This window comes from Mesoplodon mirus, assembly GCF_964341445.2.
Source record: "Mesoplodon mirus genome assembly, chromosome: 19".
In the NCBI taxonomy this organism is placed as follows: Eukaryota; Metazoa; Chordata; class Mammalia; order Artiodactyla; family Ziphiidae; genus Mesoplodon; species Mesoplodon mirus.
The window spans coordinates 12,741,924-12,762,803 of NC_138995.1; the positions used below are offsets into that span (position 1 = coordinate 12,741,924).

General features: G+C 38.8%; 1 protein-coding gene across 2 annotated transcripts in view; it reads right to left on the reverse strand.

Annotated features, from left to right (window-relative positions):
* Window positions 1–428: 428 nt before the first annotated feature.
* Window positions 429–20,880, reverse strand: part of ZFP1 (ZFP1 zinc finger protein) — a 34,932-nt gene continuing 14,480 nt past the window's right edge. The window contains exons 3-5 of one of the 2 annotated variants that reach the window (XR_014292173.1): window positions 2,166–2,292; window positions 1,780–1,988; window positions 451–539 (exon numbers count right to left, since the gene is read on the reverse strand). Coding sequence is in view for 1 of the 2 variants with exons in the window: in XM_082606382.1 (XP_082462508.1) it covers window positions 524–537; window positions 2,166–2,292 (141 nt within the window). In the remaining variant the exon portion in view is untranslated. Of the gene's footprint in view, window positions 540–1,779; window positions 1,989–2,165; window positions 2,293–20,880 lie in introns of both variants that reach the window. The other variant, XM_082606382.1, reaches the window with a different exon arrangement.

Here is a 20,880-nt window from a genome sequence, read left to right on the forward strand (position 1 = left end):
GAGGTTTGCCTTATGGGAGAAGGTTTTCTTACACACATTACATTCATAAGGTTTTTCTCCAGTATGTATTCTCTTATGACTAATAAGGAGTGATTTAAATGAGAACGCCTTGTCACAATAATTACAGATAAAAGGTTGCACCAAATTTCTGATTTTCTGGTGTTTAAAAATGCCTTCTTTATGGCTGAAGGCTTTTCCACTTCTATTATATTCAGAGTATTCCACTCCAGTATGGGTTTTCTCTTGCTTCAGATAGAGGAGTGCTTTCCCAAATCCATTACAGTCATCATCTTTCTTTCTTATATAGCTTCTATCGCTAGTAAGTAAGTCTGAATTATATCTCAAAGTTTTTTCATATAAGTCATATTTATAGGGTACTTGTCTTAATGAAACAAAGTCTGTGCTAAGATTAAATGTTTTTCCAAAGAGATTATCTCTTTCTTCAATTGGGGTTTGGTTCTTAAAGATTATAAATGGCCTTGCCTGCTCATCTGGGTTTCCGTGGTCCCTCTCCATCTGGTCATCAGCCTTCCATACCTCTAGGAAAAAGCACATGAAATACTCTGTCAATCCTTTCACCACAATGTTATGGAATGTGAAGACTCCACAAATGTTCCATTGTAGGGCTACCTCTTTAGTTTGGGAACCAGTCTTCCAGTATAAAAAAGTCCCCAGTTCCAAGTGTTCCTAGCTCTTAAACTCTGAAAGAAAAAGACAAAGCCTGGGGCAAAATGGACAGAAATAGCACTGCCAGATTACAAGACGGCCTTAAAAGTGGGTGAAGGGAAACAAATAAAAACAAATGATGTAAGAAGGCCGGCAATTCCAGAGACAAAGGCTATTTGGTGTCCTCAAGGACACCAGTTGGTACAGACCAAGAAAATAAGGAGATGTTAAGGGAAAAAACCCAGGCAGATCTAAGTGGAGCAGCCAACACTGAGACTCTGAATTACTGTGGTCGGATGGCCACCTCACCTACATGCTCGAGGCTCCTTCCCCTTTTCTCTCCTTTTTCATCTGCACCAATAACGTCCTAAAGGCAACCTTTCTCACAGGTTTGCAGAGAGAACCCTATGCAGAGCTCCAAATCTCCCAGGTAGGACTTTTCCAAGCGGAAGGCAAAATCCAGAAATTCATAGATTCTGTAGGAAATACAAAATGGATCTAAGATATTTTTGACAGAATTGCTCACTGCTACTGCGGGTTGTACTACTTTTTCTATCGAAGTTGTTGGAGAGAGAAAGTGTTTCCATCATTGTATCCTGTGTTTCTCCTTTTCATGTGTTTAATTTCTTCCTCAAACCAACCCCATCCCTGCTTTTATTTGAAGGAATCTTAAGGATCAAATTTACCTGGCCTCAAGCTATGCTTTAAGAACCTTTACTCTGATCTCTGTATTACTGGTTATTCCTGACTCTTGTGATCCTATTGCCATTTGTGTCACTCGTGTACTGAAAAGTTTGTATTTTCCTTGAGGCTACTAAACCAATTCCCGTGACCTAAAATACAGAAGTCACCATTCTGGCTAAGTGAGAATACTAATGAAAGAGGAACTAATCACAGAGCAAAGGTTTAAAACATGTTAGGCAAGAATCAAGGCTTGAGTGTGAGAGGTGAATAGCCATAGAAATTAAACAGGAAAAACGTTAAGCAGCAAGAGAGTGATATTTGGAGGTATGGCTCAGGACATGAGGTGCACAAGTCATCTGTTCTCAGCTACCTCTAAAGGTTTAGGGATTTGAAAAATAGATTCCTAAAAAATATTTCAAAGATACCAACCCATTCATAATCTCTAGGATATTACTTCCACTGGCTTCTATCTGATTCTCCTTCCGACCTTCCACATCTTCCCTAGAAAGTTGTGAACTGGAAATTCTAACTCTGGTATCCATAACTCTTCTCACTGATCCAACATGAAAATCTGGTTTGATAATATCAGAGAACTTGATAATGGAACACAGCTCCTAACTGCTTGGACTTCACAAAGCCTGAAAATAAAGAAGGTAGAACTTCAGAGTCTGTACTCTCTCTCAGCTTTAATACATGAAGCTTGACACCAAAACCATTTAGTAATTCAGAAGCTTATAATTTTTGGTAACTGAGAAAGGACCTAAACACTACTAGGCAACATTGAACTATGAACTACACCTGAAAGCTGTCCTTACCCACTGATAGTAAGTTGCTGTAATTCTCCAGCATCACGTCCATGTAGAGGATCCTCTGAGAGGGGTCCAGTTGCTCCCATTCCTCCTGGGTGAAGTCCACAGTCACATCCGTGAATGACACTGATCCCTGAAATGGCATATTGCTATTCATTCTGAAATGATCAGCATTTGGTGATGTGGGAAGGACATATGAAAACTTACTCTTACCATGTTGTAAAAGAATCACTCATTTAAAAAACTTACATGTGACACCAACTGTTTTGTCATGTCTCCAAAAATATTTTTATAAATAATTAAAGCATTTATTCAGATTCTCCTATATCTCTGGTGCTGTCATATTAAGCAGGTATTTAAGATTACTAAAACATTGTTTCTCCTCTGAAGATGTACATATGAAGACAGTTACATAAACATTATTATGCAGTATTTAATGTTACCAGTTAGTGATGATGCTCATATAGGTATTATTTTTGTGGTCTCAAACTAGACAATATTAAAGAGTTAATTAAAGCTGAATATTTAAAGGCAGAAGATGAAATTCCAATTATAAGATAAAATATCAGGCATAAATAAAGATCTCTCTACCATATCCAAGCCATAAAAAGGGTAGAAAAGCAAAAACAAGTGAGACTACATCAAACTAAAAAGCTTTTTGCACAGCAAAGGAAACAATCAACACAATGAAAAAGGCAACCTACCAAATGGGAGAAAATATTTGCAAATCATATATCTGCTAAGGGGTTAATATATAGCAAAGAAAAAAATAAAACCCAATCCGATTAAAAAATGGGCAGAGGAGGGCTTCCCTGGTGGTGCAGTGGTTGAGAGTCCGCCTGCTGATGCAGGGGACACAGGTTCGTGCCCCAGTCCGGGAAGATCCCACATGCCGCAGAGCAGCTAGGCCCGTGAGCCATGGCTGCTGAGCCTGTGTGTCCGGAGCCTGTGCTCCACAACGGGAGAGGCCACAACAGTGAGAGGCCCGCGTACTGAAAAAAAAAAAAAAAAAATGGGCAGAGGAGATAAATAGACATTTTCCCCAAGAAGACATACAAATGGCCAACAGGTACAAGAGGTGTTCAAAATCACTAATTACCAGGGAAATACAAATCAAAACCACAGTGAAATAATATCACCACACCTGTAAGAAAGGCTATTATAAAAAAAGACATTTACAACTATTTACACATCACTTATATTGTACTAGGTACTTTAAGTAATCTAGAGATAATTTAAAGTATAAGGGAGGATGTATATGGGTTCTATGCAAATACTATGCCTTTTATATAAGGGACTTGAGTATCTGCGTATTTTGGTATCCAAGGGGGGCCCTGGAACCAGCTCCCCTAGGATACTGAAGAATGACTATCCCCATGTTCATTTCAGCATTATTTACAAAAGCCACATATGGAAACAACCTAAGTATCCACGGATGGAATATTCAGCCATAAAAAAGAAGGGAGTCTTGCTATTTGTGACAACATGGATGGACCTTGAGGGCATTATGCTATGTGAAATAAGTCAGACAGAGAAAGACAAAAACCATATGATCTCAATTCTGTGTAGAATCTAAAAAAAAGAAAAACAAGCACATAGATACAGAGAACAGATTGGTGGTTGCCAGAGGGTGGAGAGTGGAGGTAGGAGAAATGCATGAAAGGGGCCATAAGGTACAAACTTTCAGTTACAAAGTAAGTCATGTAATGTACAGTATGAGGACTGTAGTTAATAATACTGTATTGCAGATTTGAAAGTTGCTAACAGATCTTGAAAGTTCTTATCATAAAAAAAAATTATAACTGTATGGTGATGATGGATGTTAACTAGACTTATTGTGGTGATCACAATACACACAAATATCAAATAACGTACAACTGAAACTAAAAATGTTATGTCAATTATACCTCAATAAAAAATAATTAAAAGTTAAGTCTATTACTTTTAATAAAAAAAATCCTAAGCAGCATTTTACATAAGAGCCCTAAACTGGAAAAACAAACATTCATCAATAGTAGATTAATTTCTCGTGGTACATTAAAACAATTAGTACTATAAAGCAATGAAAAGGAACTAATTCCAGCTACAGAGGGAGGATTTCACAAGGGTTTCAAGAATGCTGGCTAATTTTTATTTCTTGGTCTGAATATATATATGACACTTTTCACTACAGTAAACAATCTGCATGGAACAAAAGACATGCTGAAGCATATAAATATGAAGAGTCATGAGCTAGAAAACCAAGACTGTAATGGTTTGGTTCAAAAATCACCTACATTCACTTGGCCACAGGATAAGTATAATAAGAACTTTCGCATCGCTGCCAGACCAACAAGGGTTACTAAACCTGTGGCACATCATTTTGGCTCAAGTTACAATGATTTAGAAATGACTCTACCATCAAATATGAAAATATTCTGTATTTTTTCTCACAATGCTGTTTTCCATACTCTATACAAACAAAAAAACTCCAAAAATTAGAGATAAACACAATTCTGATAGTATAGGACTAAAAGGATGTCAAACATGACTGTCCTCAAAGAATTACTTTTGTCAATGACAGATGCAGTTTTGATGTGGAATCAATTTGGTGTTCGGAGCACAAATCCTATGGCCACGAGTAGAGGTGTATTTAGTGTATTTGACACCCAGAGCAGACCTCGACACTTCAAACTGTTAAATGTTTAAAATCTTCACCTACGAATTTACTTCTGAGTACAAAAATCCTCTTTAACCTATTCACATTCCCTGTCTACTGAATCCATGAAACTGTCCTCTTCAGTTATGACCTCCAGTTCCTTAACCGCTCCTTTTTCCAAATACCTCCAAAATCTACATTACGCTTGTCACCATCTTTAAAATACATGCCCCAGTGACTTCCCACCATCTACCACTCATAACTCGTAGCCTCAGGAAAAGTCACAGAAAATAAGAAAAAAATGAGATAAAGGTCTGAGCACTACAAATGACCTAGTTATATTGCACAAATTTTCAGGTAACCCAATAGTATTATTTTATGACATCTTATAGGAATCTTTAGCCACATGGCATGGGAGCAGAGAATGCCAGTGGTGGGTCATCTATGCCTGAGATCAGTGATATTGAGGTCAACAATCATGGAGTCAAGATTTTACCAGTAGTAAATATTTATTCCCACTTTCAGATCACTTCTGAAATTATAGCTTTAAACATAGGAACACTAGGAAATTTCCCAGGGACTAAATTAAGTACTAAGGGCACAAGACCCAAGACCACTCTTCACCCTTATAGGCAAGCTACAGAACCCCTCAAGTCTTCCCTTTGCTTCCTCTTTCCACTGCCACCCCAGCTATTACAAAAGCTTCCTCTTATTTCCTGTCTCCTCTCATTCCCATCTACTCCACATTATAAAGCTAACGTGATTTTTCTAAAGTATAGCTCTACTCGTACAATTACCTTGATTAGAAACATCATCCATTATCTTGAAAAAAACTATGACTGCCTAGCATTCAACACCATTCAAATTCCTCTTCCATCCCTCTCTCCCGACTCCCCTCTCTATGTACAGATCCTCCCACTTAGGTCACATCACAGATCACTTAGATGTGATCTTCCATAATTTGAGTCCCTACTCTCTTTTAAACCTGGAGTACTTCATTTGTATTTCTCATGGCATATATTTCACTCTGCTTTCTTTTTTCTTTCCTTTTTAAAAAAAAATGTGCCCTATTTCTTTTACTCTCCCCATTAGATGTTATGATTTTTTAGACCAGAAATTGTATCTCTGTATTTCTGTTAGCACAAAATACATGAGTACAAGTTAGGGACTCAAATAAAATAAAATAAAAACAATTCTAATTGGGGACTTCCCTGTTGGCACAGTGGTTAAGAATCCGCCTGCCAGTGCAGGGGACACAGGTTCGAGCCCTGGTCCGGGAAGATTCCACATGCCATGCAGCAACTAAGCCTGAGTACCATAACTACTGAGCCCGTGCTCTACAGCCCGTGAGCCACAAATACTGAGCCCGCATGTCACAACTACTGAAGCCCGTGCACCTAGAGCCTGTGCTCTGCAACAAGAGAAGCCACTGCAATGAGAAGCCCGCATACCACAACAAAGAGCAGCCCCCGCTCACTGCAACTAGAGAAAGCCTGCATGCAGCAACAAAGACCCAACACAGCCAAAAGTAAATAAATAAATTTATAAAAACCAAAAAACAATGCTAACTGAATGGTGCTCAGTATTCAAAATTTTCTCCCACTATTTTCTTGCTTCCTGAACAGCCATGCCACATAATTCCTATAGCAACATCCTAAGTAGCTAGCTAAAATAATATAGCATCTGAACTGTACTCACATTACACAAAAAAATTTGGTAATCTCTGGTAAATCCTAAAATGTGGTTTATTTTCCTGAGATGTCATGCATGCCCTAGTATGCTTGTCTCTTCATTAAAAATGCTTTTTATTGTGTGTAATCTACATGATCCCCAGATCAATTCTGGCTGAACTTGTTCCTGACAATTTATTTGCATTTTGGTATTGGTCTTATTAGTGGTAATTTAGCTCTTCAGCATCCAGGATATGGTCACTCTATTCATGGAGTAAGTATAAGTAAAATCATCACTACATTGTCAGTACAATGTAAGTAGAGTCACAATGTGACTCATCATCACAGAGACATAAGTCATGAGCTAAATAACCTTTCACAAAAGAAAGGAACAGCACAGCCATAAAACTGAGTAGAAAAAAAAATCTTAGAAAATATATATAATTGGATTTAACAGCAGGTTAGATTCAACTGAAGAAATGATTAGTAAACCTGAAGATAGGTCAGTGAGAAATGTCCAGACTGAAACAGAAAAAGAGCAAAGGATGGAAAACACACCAAAATGCCTAAGAGATATGTGGCACAAAGTAAAGGTCTAATATACTTGCAACTGGAGCCCCAGTAAGAGAAGCAAGATGCACAGAAACATATTTGAAGAGATAATGGCTGAGAATTTTCTGGAACAGCTCACATCAGACTATAGAATACCTCTAACCCCAGGAATAAATATAAGGAAAACCACATTTAGGCACATCATAAAAAACTAACAATCTCAGAAGAAAAAAAATACACTGTTTTCTGTTGTTTCAATACAAACACTGGAAGCCAGAAAGTAACAGAATACCCTCAAAGAGCTGATAATACTAGTATGTGAGTTGGCAAATTTTTTCTATAAAGGGCCAATTAGTAAATATTTTAGGTTTTGTAGACTGTATGTAGCCTCAACTACAACTAATCAAGTTGGCTGTTTTACCACGAAAGCAGGCACAGACAATATGTAAACAAATGGACATGGCTGTGTTCCAATAAAACTTGATCGAGGGACACTGAGATTTGAAAACATTTCATAAAAGATTAAGACCTTCAGAGAAGTTTAGAAACAACAACAAAAACCACAACATACTTTTTACAAGAGACAAACCTAAATAACACAAAGCTTGAAAATAAAAGGCATTGTAACGGCTAGCCCAGGAACATCACTAATTAGTTAAAACAAAATTCTAAAAATATGTATATACCATGATCCTCAAATTCTACTTAATGAATATAAAAATATCAGAAAAGAGAACTGGCTACCTCTAAAGCGAGGAGACTGGCTTTAATAGTCAAAAAGATTTTAGCATTGAGTGAGGTGACCTAATAACAGCAGTGACAGCGTGCTAGGAAGGCAGAACCATGATACAGTGAGAGAGAGTAAGAGACAGAATTCATGTATGAATTGTGTAACAGAAAGGAAAAAACATGTATTATGTGTGGAGGCAAATATGCCAAGATGATAAATATTGACTACTGGATGGTGTAACTGGTTGATAGTTATTAGACTGAACTGTATTGCAAGTGATGACATTCAACTATTTGGACATACAAAAATGGCAATTTCATACAGCTCAACCTAATATGCTTTTATCTGTATTTCTGTGCATTTTCATACTTCACAGAATCAAACCAAACACAGGTAAGTGACAAACTTCCTTGGAGCTCAACCCGAAGAAAATGGTAAGAAAAAATAATAAAAAGAAAGAAAAAATAAAAATATTTTATGAATTACTAGGCAAAAAGGAAGAGAAATCAGAAAAATTTAGAACCCTAGGAAAAAGGAGAAAAGCCTGTAAGTTTCAGGAGAGAACTGAACAGGTCACATTCTGATAAATAGACAGGACTTTGTACTTGTTGAAATACAACACCAAAAAGCAATGACTTCAAAATTCTGAAAGAAGAAAACAACAAAAGCTGTGCAAATAAATAAAACAGTTTGCAGGTACTGGAAAGCAACCACTGCAGGGCTACAATTATTGAAAAGACAGGTGAACATGAGGGAACTCCACATTCACACCGATGATAAAAGTGCTAAAGGAAAAAATGATCAATCTTGAGTTTTATATCCAGCAAAATGTCCCTAAAGATATTTTCTAGACTGTGGCACAGAGAAATAGAAATCAAGCAGAAAGGGACAGTATTGCTACATAGACTTAAATAAAAATTGGATTTGGGTCTGCAAAACAACTGGGATTTGGGGGCAGAGTAATGGAGATAAGGAAGCCATAGAGAAGGGGCTCTAAAATTCTGCATAAAAATTCACCTCAGGGCTTCCCTGGTGGCGCAGTGGTTGAGAGTCTGCCTGCTGATGCAGGCGACAAGGGTTCGTGCCCCGGTCTGGGAAGATCCCATATGCCGCGGAGTGGCCGGGCCCGTGAGCCACGGCCGCAGAGCCTGTGCGTCTGGAAACTGTGCTCCGCAACGGGAAAGGCCACAACAATGAGAGGCGTACCGCAAAAGAAAAAAAAAAAATTCACCTCAGATCTTTGGCTGGCTCCTAACATGTGCAGGTGGAAGGCAAGCCTCCAGGAGAACTAGCAGAGTATAGCAGTTTTGTTCCACGAGATAGTTAAGTTATTGGCAGAATAAAACTTTACATTCTTTAGAGGGAATTATGCACCATACAACATGTCCAACACACAAAAATTACTAGACATGCAAAAAAACCAAAAAGCAATTAAAAGACAAAAAAACCAAGAAATAGTCAAGAACAGACATAGCGATAATTCATGTATTAGAGTTAGCATACAAAGAGTTCAGATTAACTGTACAGTAATATGTTAAAAATATAGAAAAAAGATAAACAATGCAGTGAAAATATGGAAATATTTCAACAAAAAACTGGAATGTACAAAAAGAAAGCAAATAGACATTGTAGAACTGTGAAATGTAGTTTTTAACTGAAATTTAAAACTCATTGTATAGTCTTAAGAGTAGGCTAGACCCAGCAGAAGATTAGAATTGTGAATTTGAAGACAGGTAAATAGAAGATATTCAAACTGAAGCAGAAGAGAAAAAAATGGGGGAAAAGACAAAGCACTAACAAGATGTGAAGCATGGCCAAAAAAGTCTAATGCACCATTCCTTAAAATGCTAAAAGGAAAAACCCAAAAGGATAATGTGTAGTCCCAGAAGAAGAGGAAAAAAGAATGGGACAGAAACAATATTTGAAGAAATAATAGCTGAGAATATTCCAAATTTGATAAAAGGCAATGACCACCAATCTAAGAAACTCAGTAAAGCCCAAGCAGAATAAATACAAAGAAAATTATACCTAAATACATCACATTCAAACTGCTGAGTGTCAGAGAAAGAGAGAATATCTTAAAAGAAGCCAGAGGGGGGACCTCCCTGGCAGTCCAGTGGTTAAGACTCTGTGCTTCCACTGCAGGGGGGTGCAGGTTTGATCCCTGGCCAGGGAACTAACATCCTGCATGCTGCACAGCATGGCCAAAAGAAAGAAGAAAAAAAAAGACGCACTTCCTTTAGGGAAGAACAATAAAAATGAAGAATTATTTCTTAACAGAAACCATAGATGTGAGACAGAAATGGAATTCCATGTTTAAAGTACTGAAACAAAAATTAACCCTAGAATTCTATGCCCAGGGAAAATACTTTTCAAAATGAAGGCAAAATAAAGGCATATACAGATAAACAAAAGCTTTAAGAATTCACTGCAGTATACTGATTTCTGCTCTTGGATTGTAGTGAGGTGGTATAATCCTAATTTGAGGTGATTACTACAGTACAGAAACTATAATCCCTAGAGAAACCATTTTCTTAAAAAAAGAAAGATACAAAGGAAAAAAGACACATATAGGACAGATGAAAAACAAACAGCAAGATGACAGACTTAAATCCAACTGTGCGTATAATGAACTTAATTACAGACAAAATAATAAGTCAATTAAAAGACAGGCTGGATAAAAACTATGACCCAACTATATGTTATTTAGAGGTAGGAAACACACTATAAATATAAACAAGAACACAAATAGGTTGAAGCAAAAAAATGGAAAAGATATACCATGAAAATGCTAATCATAAAAAGGTAGATATACAGCCTGTGACTCTAGAGGCAGGGATGCCTGGACAAGATGGTGGAGCAGAAGGACCTGACTTCACCTCCTTTCACGAAAACACCAAAATCACGACTAACTGCTGAACAACCACGGACAAAAAAGGACTGGAACCTACCAAAAAAGATATTCTACTTCCAAAGACAAAGAAGAAGCTTCAACGAGACAGTGGTGGTGGGGGGGTGCATTCCTGATACAATCAAATCCCATAGCTGCCAGGTGGGCGACCCACAAACTGGAAAATATATTCATAAAGATTCTCCCACAGGAGTGAGAGTTCTGAGCCCCATGACAGGGTCCCCAGTCTGGGGGTCTGGATTGGGAGGAGGAGCCCTGAGAGCATCTGGCTTTGAAGGCCAGTGGGGCTTGATTGCTGGAAATCCATAGGACTGGGGGAAGCAGAAATATCACTCTTGGAGGGCACACACAAGGTCTCGTGTGCACACCAGGACCTGGGGAAAAAGCGGTGACTTCATAAGAGCCTCAGAGACCTAGTTTCTGGTCCTGGAGGGTCTCCTGGGGAGGTGGGGGGCAGCTGTGGCTCACTGCAGGGACAAGAACATTGGTGGTGGAGAAATTGGGGAGTATTCATTGGCGTGAGCTGTCTTGGAGGCCACCATTTTGACACCAAGACCTGGCCCCACCAGATAGCTCAAAAGCTCCAGTGCTGGGACACCACAGGACAAACAACCAACAGGGTGGGAACACAGCCCCATCCATCAGCAGTCAGGCTGCTTAAAGTCTTCTAAACCCACAGCCACCTATAGACATGCCCCTTGACACGGCCCTGCCCACCAGATATATAAGACCCAGCCCCACCCACCAGTGGGAAGGCACCAGACCCTCCCAACAGGAAGCTTGCACAAGCCTCTTAGACCAGCTTCATCCACCAAGGGGCAGACATCAGAAACAAGAGGAGCTACAATCCTGCAGGCTGTGCAATGCAAAAATAGAAAGTTAAAGAAAATAAGATGGCAGAGAAATATGTTCCAGAAGAAGGAACAAGATAAAAAAGAACAACTAAGTGAAGTGGAGACAGGCAATCTACATGAAAAAGAATTCAGGGTAATGATAGTACAGATGATCCAAGATATGGGAAAGAGAATTGAGACACAGACTGAAAAGATACAAGAAATGCTTAACAAAGAGCTAGAAAATTTAAAAAACAGAGATGAACAATACAATAAGAGAAATGAAAAACACACTAGAAGGAATCAACAGCAGAATAAATGAGACAGAAGAACGGATAAGTAACCTGGAAGACAGAATAGTGGAAATCACTGTCATGGAACACAATAAAGAAAAAAATGAAAAATACTGAGAACAGTTTAAGACACATCTAGGGACAACATTAAATGCACCAACATTCACATTATAGGGGTTCCAGAAGGAGAGGAGAGAAAGGGCCTAGAAAGTATTTGAAGAGATAATAGCTGAAAACTTCCCTTACATGGGAGAGGAAGCAGTCACCCAAGTCTAGGAAGCACAGAGAGTCCCAGGCAGGATAAACCCAAGGAGGAACATGCCAAGACACATACTAATCGAACTGGCAAAAATTGAAGGCAAAGAGAAAATATTAAAAGCAACAAGGGAAAAGTAACAAATTACATACAAGGGAATCCCCATAAAGTTATCAGCTGATTTTTCAGCTGCAGCACAGAAGGGAGTGGCATGATACATTTAAAGTGATGAAAGGGAAAAACCTACAACCAGGAATACTATACCCAGTAAGGATCTCATTCAGATTCAATGGAGAAATTGAAAGCTTTACAGCAGGCAAAAGCTAAGAGAATTCAGCACCACCAAAAAATCTTTACAACAAATGCTAAAGGAACGTTCTCTAGGCGGGAAAGAAAAACCCACACCTAGAAACCAGAGAATTACAAATGGCAAAGCTCACCAGTAAAGGCAAACATAAAGGTAGGAAATCATCCACACAAAAATATGCTATCAAAACCAGCAACAGTGAGAAGAGGAGTACAAATGCAGCGTATTGGGAATAGACTTGAAATTAAAAGCCCAGCAAGTTAAAAACAATTTTGTATACATATAGACTGATATATCAAAATCTTTTGTACCCACAAACCAAAAATCTACAATAGATATACACACACACAAAAGAATCCAAACACAACACTAAAAATAGTCACCAAATCACAAGAGAAGAGCACAAAAGAGGAAGGGAAGAAAAAAGACCTAAGAAAACAACCCCAGAACAACAAAAAGGCAATAAGGACATACATATCGGTAATTACCTTAAATTTAAATGAATTAAATGCTCCAACCAAAAGACACAGACTGGCTGAATAGCTACAAAAACAAGACATGTATATATGCTGTCTACAAGAGACCCACTTCAGATGTAGGGACACATACAGACTATAAGTGAGGGGATGCAAAAAGGTATTCCATGCAAATGGAAATCAAAAGAAAGCTGGAGTAGCAATACTTATATCAGACAAACTAGACTTTAAAATAAAGACTGTTACAAGAGACAAAGAAGGACGTACATAATGATCAAGAGATCAATCCAAAAAGAAGATATAACAATTGCAAGCACATATGCATCCAACCTAGAAGCACCTCAATATATACAGCAAATTACTAAGAACTATAAAAGGAGAAATCGACAGTTAATACAGTAATAGTGAAGGACCTGAACACCCCACTTACATCAATAGACAGATCATCCAGACAAAATCCATAAGGAAACACAGACCTTAAATGACACATTAGACCACATGGACTTATTGGTATTTATAGAGTATTCCATCCAAAAGTAGCAGAATACACTTTCTTCTCAAGGACACATGGAACATTCTCCAGGATAGATCACATGCTGGGAGGCAAAGCGAGCCTCAGTAAATTTAAGAAAATTGAAATCATATCAAACATCTTTTCTGAACACAACACTATGAGATTAGAAATCAACTACAAGAAAAAAACTGTAAAAAACACAAACACGTGGAGGCTAAACAATATGTTACTAAACAACAAATTGATCACTGAAGAAATCAAAGAGGAAATCAAGAAAAACCTAGAGACAAATGAAGACAAAAGCATGACAATCCAAAACCTATGGGACACAACAAAAGCAGTTCTAAAAAGGAAGTTTACAGCAAAACATTCTTACCTCAAGAAACAAGAGAAATCTCACAAAAACAACCTAACCTTACACCTAAAGCAACTAGAGAAAAAACAACAAACAAAACACAGAATTAGCAGAAGGAAAGAAATCATAAAGATCAGAGCAAAATAAATGCAATAGAGACAAAGAAAATTAAAGATCAATGAAACTAAAAACTTTCTCTGAAAAGGTAAACAAAATTGATAAACCTTTAGCCAGATTCATCAAGAAAAAAAAAGGGAGAGTGCTCAAATCAATAAAATTAGAAATGAAAAAGTTACAACAGACCCCACAAAAATACAAAGGATCATAAGAGACTATTGCAAGCAACTACACGCCAATTAAATGGACAACCTAGAAGAAATGGACAAACTCTTAGAAAGGTACAACCTTCAAGACTGAACCAGGAAGAAATACAAAACATGAACAGACCAATCACAAGTACTGAAATTGAAACTGTGATTAAAAAAATTCCAATAAACAAAAAGTTCAGAACCAGATGGCTGCACAGGCAAATTCTATCAAACATTAAGAGTTAACATCTATCCTTCTGAAACTCTTCCAAAAAATTGCAGAGGAAGAAACACTCCCAAGCTCATTCTACAAGGCCACCATCACCCTGATACCAAAACCAGACAAAGATACCACAAAAAAAAAAGAAAACTACAGGCCAATATCACTCATGAACATAGATGCAAAAATTCAACAAAATAGTAGCAAACCAAATCCAACAATACATTAAAAGGATCATGATCAAGTGGGATTTATCCCAGGGATGCAAGGATTTTTCAATATCTGCAAATCACCGAATTAACAACCTGAAGAATATGCCACATTAACAACTTGAAGAATAAAAACCGCATGATCTCAATAGATGCAGAAAAAGGGATTTCCCTGGTGGTGTAGAGGTTAAGACTTTGCCTTCCAATGCAGGGGGTGCAGGTTCAATCCCTGGTTGGGGAGCTAAGATCCTACATGCTTCGTGGCCACAAAACAAAACAAAAAAAACATAAAAAACAGAAGCAATATTGTAACAAATTCAATGAAGACTTTAAAAATGGTCCACATTAAAAAAACCAAACAAAAAACAAACTGAAAAAAGATAGATGCAGAAAATGCTTTTGACAAAATTCAACACCCATTTATGATAAAAATCTCTCCAGAAAATGGGCATAGAGGGAACCTACCTCAACATAATAAAGGCCATATACGACAAACCCACAGCTAACATCATTCTCAATGGTGAAAAACTGAAAGCATTTCCTCTAAGATCAGGAACAAGACAAGGATGTCCACTCTCGCCACTATTATTCAACATAGTTTTGGAAGTCCTAGTCCCAGCAATAGGAGAATAAAAAGAAATAAAAGGAATCCACATTGGAAAACAAGAAGTAAAACTGTCACTGTTTGCAGATGACATGATACTATACTCAGAAAATCCTACCAGAAAACTACTAGAGCTCATCAATGAATCTGGTAAAGTTGCAGGATACAAAATTGATACACAGAAATTTATTGCATTCCTATACACTAAAAACGAAAGATCACAAAGAAATTAAGGAAACAATTCCATTTACCATCTCATCAAAAAGAATAAAATACCTAGGAATAAACCTACCTAAGGAGGCAAAAGACCTGTATTGAGAAAACTATAAGATACTGATGAAAGAAATCAAAGATGACACAGATGGAGAGCTATACCATGGTCTTGGAGTGGAAGAATCAATACTGTCAAAATGACCATACTACCTAAAGCAATCTACAGATTCAATGCAATCCTTATCAAATTACCAATGGCATTTTTTCACAGAAGTAGGAAAAAATTTTTTTAATTTGTATGGAAACACAAAAAGATGCAGAATAGCCAAAACAATCCGGATAAAGAAAAACAGAGCTGGAGGAATCAGGCTCCCTGACTTCAGACTATACTACAAAGATACAGTAATCAAACCAGTATGGTACTGGCAGAAAAACAGAAATATAGATCAGTGCAACAGGATACAAAACCCAGAGATAAACCCACGCACCTATGGTCAATTAATCTATGACAAAGGAGGCAAAAACATACAAAGGAGAAAAGACAGTCTCTTCAATAAATGGTGCTGGGGGGCTTCCCTGATGGCGCAGTTGTTGAGAGTTCGCCTGCCAATGCAGGGGACACGGGTTCATGCCCCGGTCGAGGAAGATCCCACATGCCGTGGAGCGGCTAGGCCTGTGAGCCATGGCCGCTAAGCCTGCGCATCTGGAGCCTGGGCTCTGCAACGGGAGAGGCCGCAGCAGTGAGAGGCCTGCGTACCGAGAAAAAAAAAAAATGGTGCTGGGAAAACTGGACAGCTACACGTCAGAGAATGACATTAAAACATTCTCTAACACCATACACAAAAACAAACTCAAAGTAGATTGAAGAGCTAAATGTAAGGCCAGATACCATAAAACTCTTGGAGGAAAACAGGCAGAACTCGGACATAAATGGCAGCAGTACCTTTTTTGATCCACTTCCTAGAGGAATGAAAATAAAACAATAAACAAATGGGACCTAAGTAAAGTTAAAAGCTTTTGCACAGCCAAGGGAACCATAAACAAAAAGGCAACCCACAGAATGGGAGAAAATACTTGCAAACAAAGCAACCAACAAGGGATTAATCTCCAAAATATACAAACAGCTCATGCAGCTCCAGAGCAAAAACACCACCCAATCAAAGAATGGGCAGAAGATCGAAACAGACATTTTTCCGAAGAAGACATATAAAATGCCAAAAAGCATGTGAAAAAAATGCTCAACATTGCTAATTATTAAAGAAATGCAAATCAAATCTACAACGAGGTATCACCTCAGAACATTCAGAATGGCCATCATCAAAAAGTCTACAAACAACAGATGCTGGAGAGTCTGTGGAGAAAAGAGAACCCTCCTACACTGCTGGTGGGAATTTTAAATTGGTACTGCCACTACGGAGAACAGCACAGAGGTTCCTTAAAAAACTAAAAATAGAGCTACCACATGACCCAGCAATCCCACTCCTTGGCATATATCCAAAGAAAAGCATACTTCAAAAAGACGCGTGCACCCCAGTGTTCACTGCAGCACTACTTACAAAAGCCAAGACGTGGAAGCAACCTCAGTGTCCATCAACAGAGGAACGGATAAAGACGACGTGGTACACACACACACACACAGGAATATTACTCAGCCAAAAAAAGAATGAAATAAAGCCATTGGAAGCAACACAGATGGATCCAGAGATTATCATACTAAGTGAAGTAAGTCAGAGAAAGAAAAATATATGAAATCACACATGTGAAATCTAAAAAAATGATACAAATGAACTTATTTACAAAACAGAAAGACTCACAGACTTAGAAAACAAATTTATGGTTACCAAAGTGGAAAGGTGGGGAGAGGGATAAATTAGGAGGCTGGGATTAACATATACACACTACTCTATAACAGGGGGGCGGAGTCAAGATGGCGGTGCGGGACGACGCAGAGTTCACATCTCCCCACAACTAGGGCACCTGCCAGACACTGGTGGGGGACCTTGAAGCCCAAGGAGACGGGAGGAATGCCCAAGCAAACCGGTAGGACGTGGGGGGACTGAGCGGGGAGGAGAAGTGGAGGCCAGACAGGACCAGCACCCTGAGGGGTGGCTGAGAGTGGGGGAGGGGTTCCCGTGCCTGGAAGGACCCTTGGGGGCTCAGAGCAGGGGGGAGTGCGCCCAGCATTTCCCCTGCCCAATCGGCCGGAGAAGTCTGCCCAGATCTCGGGCCAGGTCCTATGCCTTCAGAGGCCCCCTCTGGGCCGCGTTGGTCCTAGGGCCAAGGAGGCAGGTCAGGGGAGAACAGGAGAAGCAGGAAGGAGGGGCCCTCCAGGACCAGAGGAGCGGGAGAGGAGCGGAAGGCATTGGCCCCACCAGCTCTGGTCCAGGAAGCCTGCTGAGCTCCCATGCCGGGTCCCCCACCCTCCAAAGACCCCTCCAGGCCGCGTGGATCCTGGGGGCATAGAAAGAAAGCTGGGGGAGAACAGGAGGTCGGGGGGAGAACGCAGGTGGGAGAGGCCCTCCAGGACCAGAGGAGCAGGAGAAGAGTGGAAAGCACAGACCCGCCCACTCAGGCCCAGGAAGCCTGCTGGACTCCCAGGTGGGGTCCCCCGCTCTCTGAGACGAGAGGCATGCCTTGGCCCCTTCTGTTCCGTTGAGCTTAAGCTCCACCCCCCACACCGCCCAGGGCCTTTTCCAGCCCTGTAGGTCCTAACCATAGGCCCCACCTACCACACAAACCCCGCCCCTGCATAGGCCCCACCCTCCACAGCCAAGGCCTTTTCCACTTTTTTTTTTTCTCTTTTTTACTATTGAGGTTGTTTTACCTTCCAGTTGTTGTTACATTTTTACTTTTATATTCTTTCTAACATATCTATTAATTTCCTAGCCTAAATTTATTTTTGAACTCTTTGTTATTGTTCTTTTCTTTTTTTCCCACCATGCACGGCTTGCGGGATCTTGAGTCATTAGTTGGGGGCTGGGCCGAAGCTCCAGCGGTGGGAGCTCTGAATCTGAACCACTGTACCGACAGAGAACGTCAGACCCCAAGGAATATTCATTGAAGTCGCCCGGAGGTCATCATATCGGCACCAAGACCCAGCCCTACCCAACAGCCTACAAACTATAGTGTTGGAAGCTTCAGGCCAAACAAACAGTAAGACAGGAACACAATCCCACCAATCAGAAAAAAAAAAAAAAAAAAAAAGAGAGCAAAAAAATATGTCACAAATGAAGCAAGGTAAAAACCTACAAGATCAAATAAATGAAGAGGAAATAGGCAATCTACCTGAAAAAGAAATCAGAGTAATGAAAGTAAAGATGATTCAGAATCTCAGAAATAGAATGGAGGCATGGACTGAGAAAATACAGGAAATGTTTAACAAAGATCTAGAAGAACTAAAGAACAAACAAACACAGATGAACAACACAATAACTGAAATGAAAACTACAGTAGAAGGAATCCATAACAAGATCACATAGTCATTATACACTCTACTGTTTACCTTGTATTTCTCATTTATCTCCATTCTACGAAAATTTTACATATTTAATTACCACCACTGGTTGTGGTGTAGTTATCTCTTCATTATGGCTGTTCGAAGTTCAATCTCCAGGTGATTCTTCAGGAAGGCCTCAGGCTTTCTCTGAATTATTAAATGCTAATCACAGTTTTTTAAAAAAAGCAATCAACAGAATAAAAGAGGCAGAAGAAAGAGTAAGTGAGCTGGAAGACAAAATGGTGGGAATAACTGCCAAGGAACAGAATAAAGAAAAAAGAATGAAAATAACTGAAGACAATATCAGACACCTCAGGGACAACACTAAACGCACCAACATTCGAATTATAGGGGTCCCAGAAGAAGAAGAGAAAAAGAAAGGGTCTGAGAAAATATTTGAAGAGATTTATAGTGGAAAACTTCCCTATTATGGGAAAGGAATAGTCACCGAAGTCCAGGAAGCACAGAGAGTCCCATACAGGATAAACCCTAGGAGAAACACACCAAGACACGTTAATCAAACTAACAAAATTTAATTAAAAAAAATATTAAAAGCAGCAAGGGCAAAACAAAAAGTAACATACAAAGGAATCCCCATAAGGTTATCAGCTGATTTTTCAGCAAAAACTCTGCAGGCCAGAAGGGAGTGGTAGAATATACTTAAAGTGATGAAAGAAAAAACCTACAACCAAGATTACTCTACGCAGCAAGAATCTCATTCAGATTAGATGGAGATCAAAAGCTTTTCAGACAAGCAAAAGTTAAAGGAATTCAGCACCACCAAACCAGCTTTACAACAAATGCCAAAGAAACTTCTCTAGGCACGAAACACAAGAGAAGAAAAAGACCCACAAAAACAAACCCACAACAATTAAGAAAATGGTAATAGGAACATACATATTGATAATAACCTTGAATGTAAATGGACTAAATGCCCCAACCAGAAGACACACACTGGCTGAGTACATACAAAAACAAGACTCATATATATGCTGTCTACAAGAGACCCACTTCAGACCTAGGGGAACATACAGACTGAAAGTGAAGGGATGGAAAAAGATATCCAATGCAAATGGAAATCAAAAGAAAGCTGGAATAGCAATAGTCATATCAGATAAAAGAGACAAGGAAGGACACTACATAATGATCAAGGGATCAATCCAAGAAGAAGATATAACAATTATAAATATTTATGCACCCAACATAGGAGCACCTCAATACATAAAGCAAATGTTAACAACCATGAAAGGGAAAATCGACAGTAACACAATATAATAGTAGTGGACTTTAACACCCCGCTTATAACAATAGACAGATCATCCAAACAGAAAATAAATAAGGGAACACAAGCTTTAAATGACACAATAGATGAGACAGATTTAACATTCCACCCAAAAGTGGCAGAATACACTTTTTCTCAAGTGCACACGGAACATTCTCCAGTATAGATCACATCTTGGATCACAAATCAAGCCTTGGAAAATTTAAGAAAATTGAAATCGTATCAAGTATCTTTTCTGACCACAATGCTATGAGATTGGAAATCAATTACCAGAAAAAAACTGTAAAAACCACAATACATGGAGGCTAAACAGTGTGCTACTATATAACCAAGAGATCACTGAAGAAATCAAAGAAAAAATAAAAAAATACACAGAAACAAATAACAATGAAGATACGACGACCCAAAACCTATGGGATGCAGCAAAAGCGGTTGTAAGAAGGAAGTTTATAGCAATTCAATCTCACCTCAAGAAACAAGAAAAATCTCAAATAAATAATCTGACCCTACACTTAAAACAACTAGAGAAAAAAGAACAAAGAAAACCCCAAGTCAGTAGAAGGAAAAAAAATCATAAAGAGCAGAAATTAATGAAACAGAAACACAGAAAACAATAGCAAAATTCAATAAAACTAAAAGCTGATTCTTTGAGAAGATAAACAAAATTGATAAACCCTTAGCCAGACCCACCAAAAAAAAAAGGGAGAGGATGCAAATCAATAAAATTAGAAATGATAAAGGAGAAATCACAACTGACACCACAGAAATACAAAGGATTGTAAGAGACTACTACAAGCAGCTATATGCCAATAAAATGGACAACCACAAAGAAATGGACAAATTCTTGTAAAGGT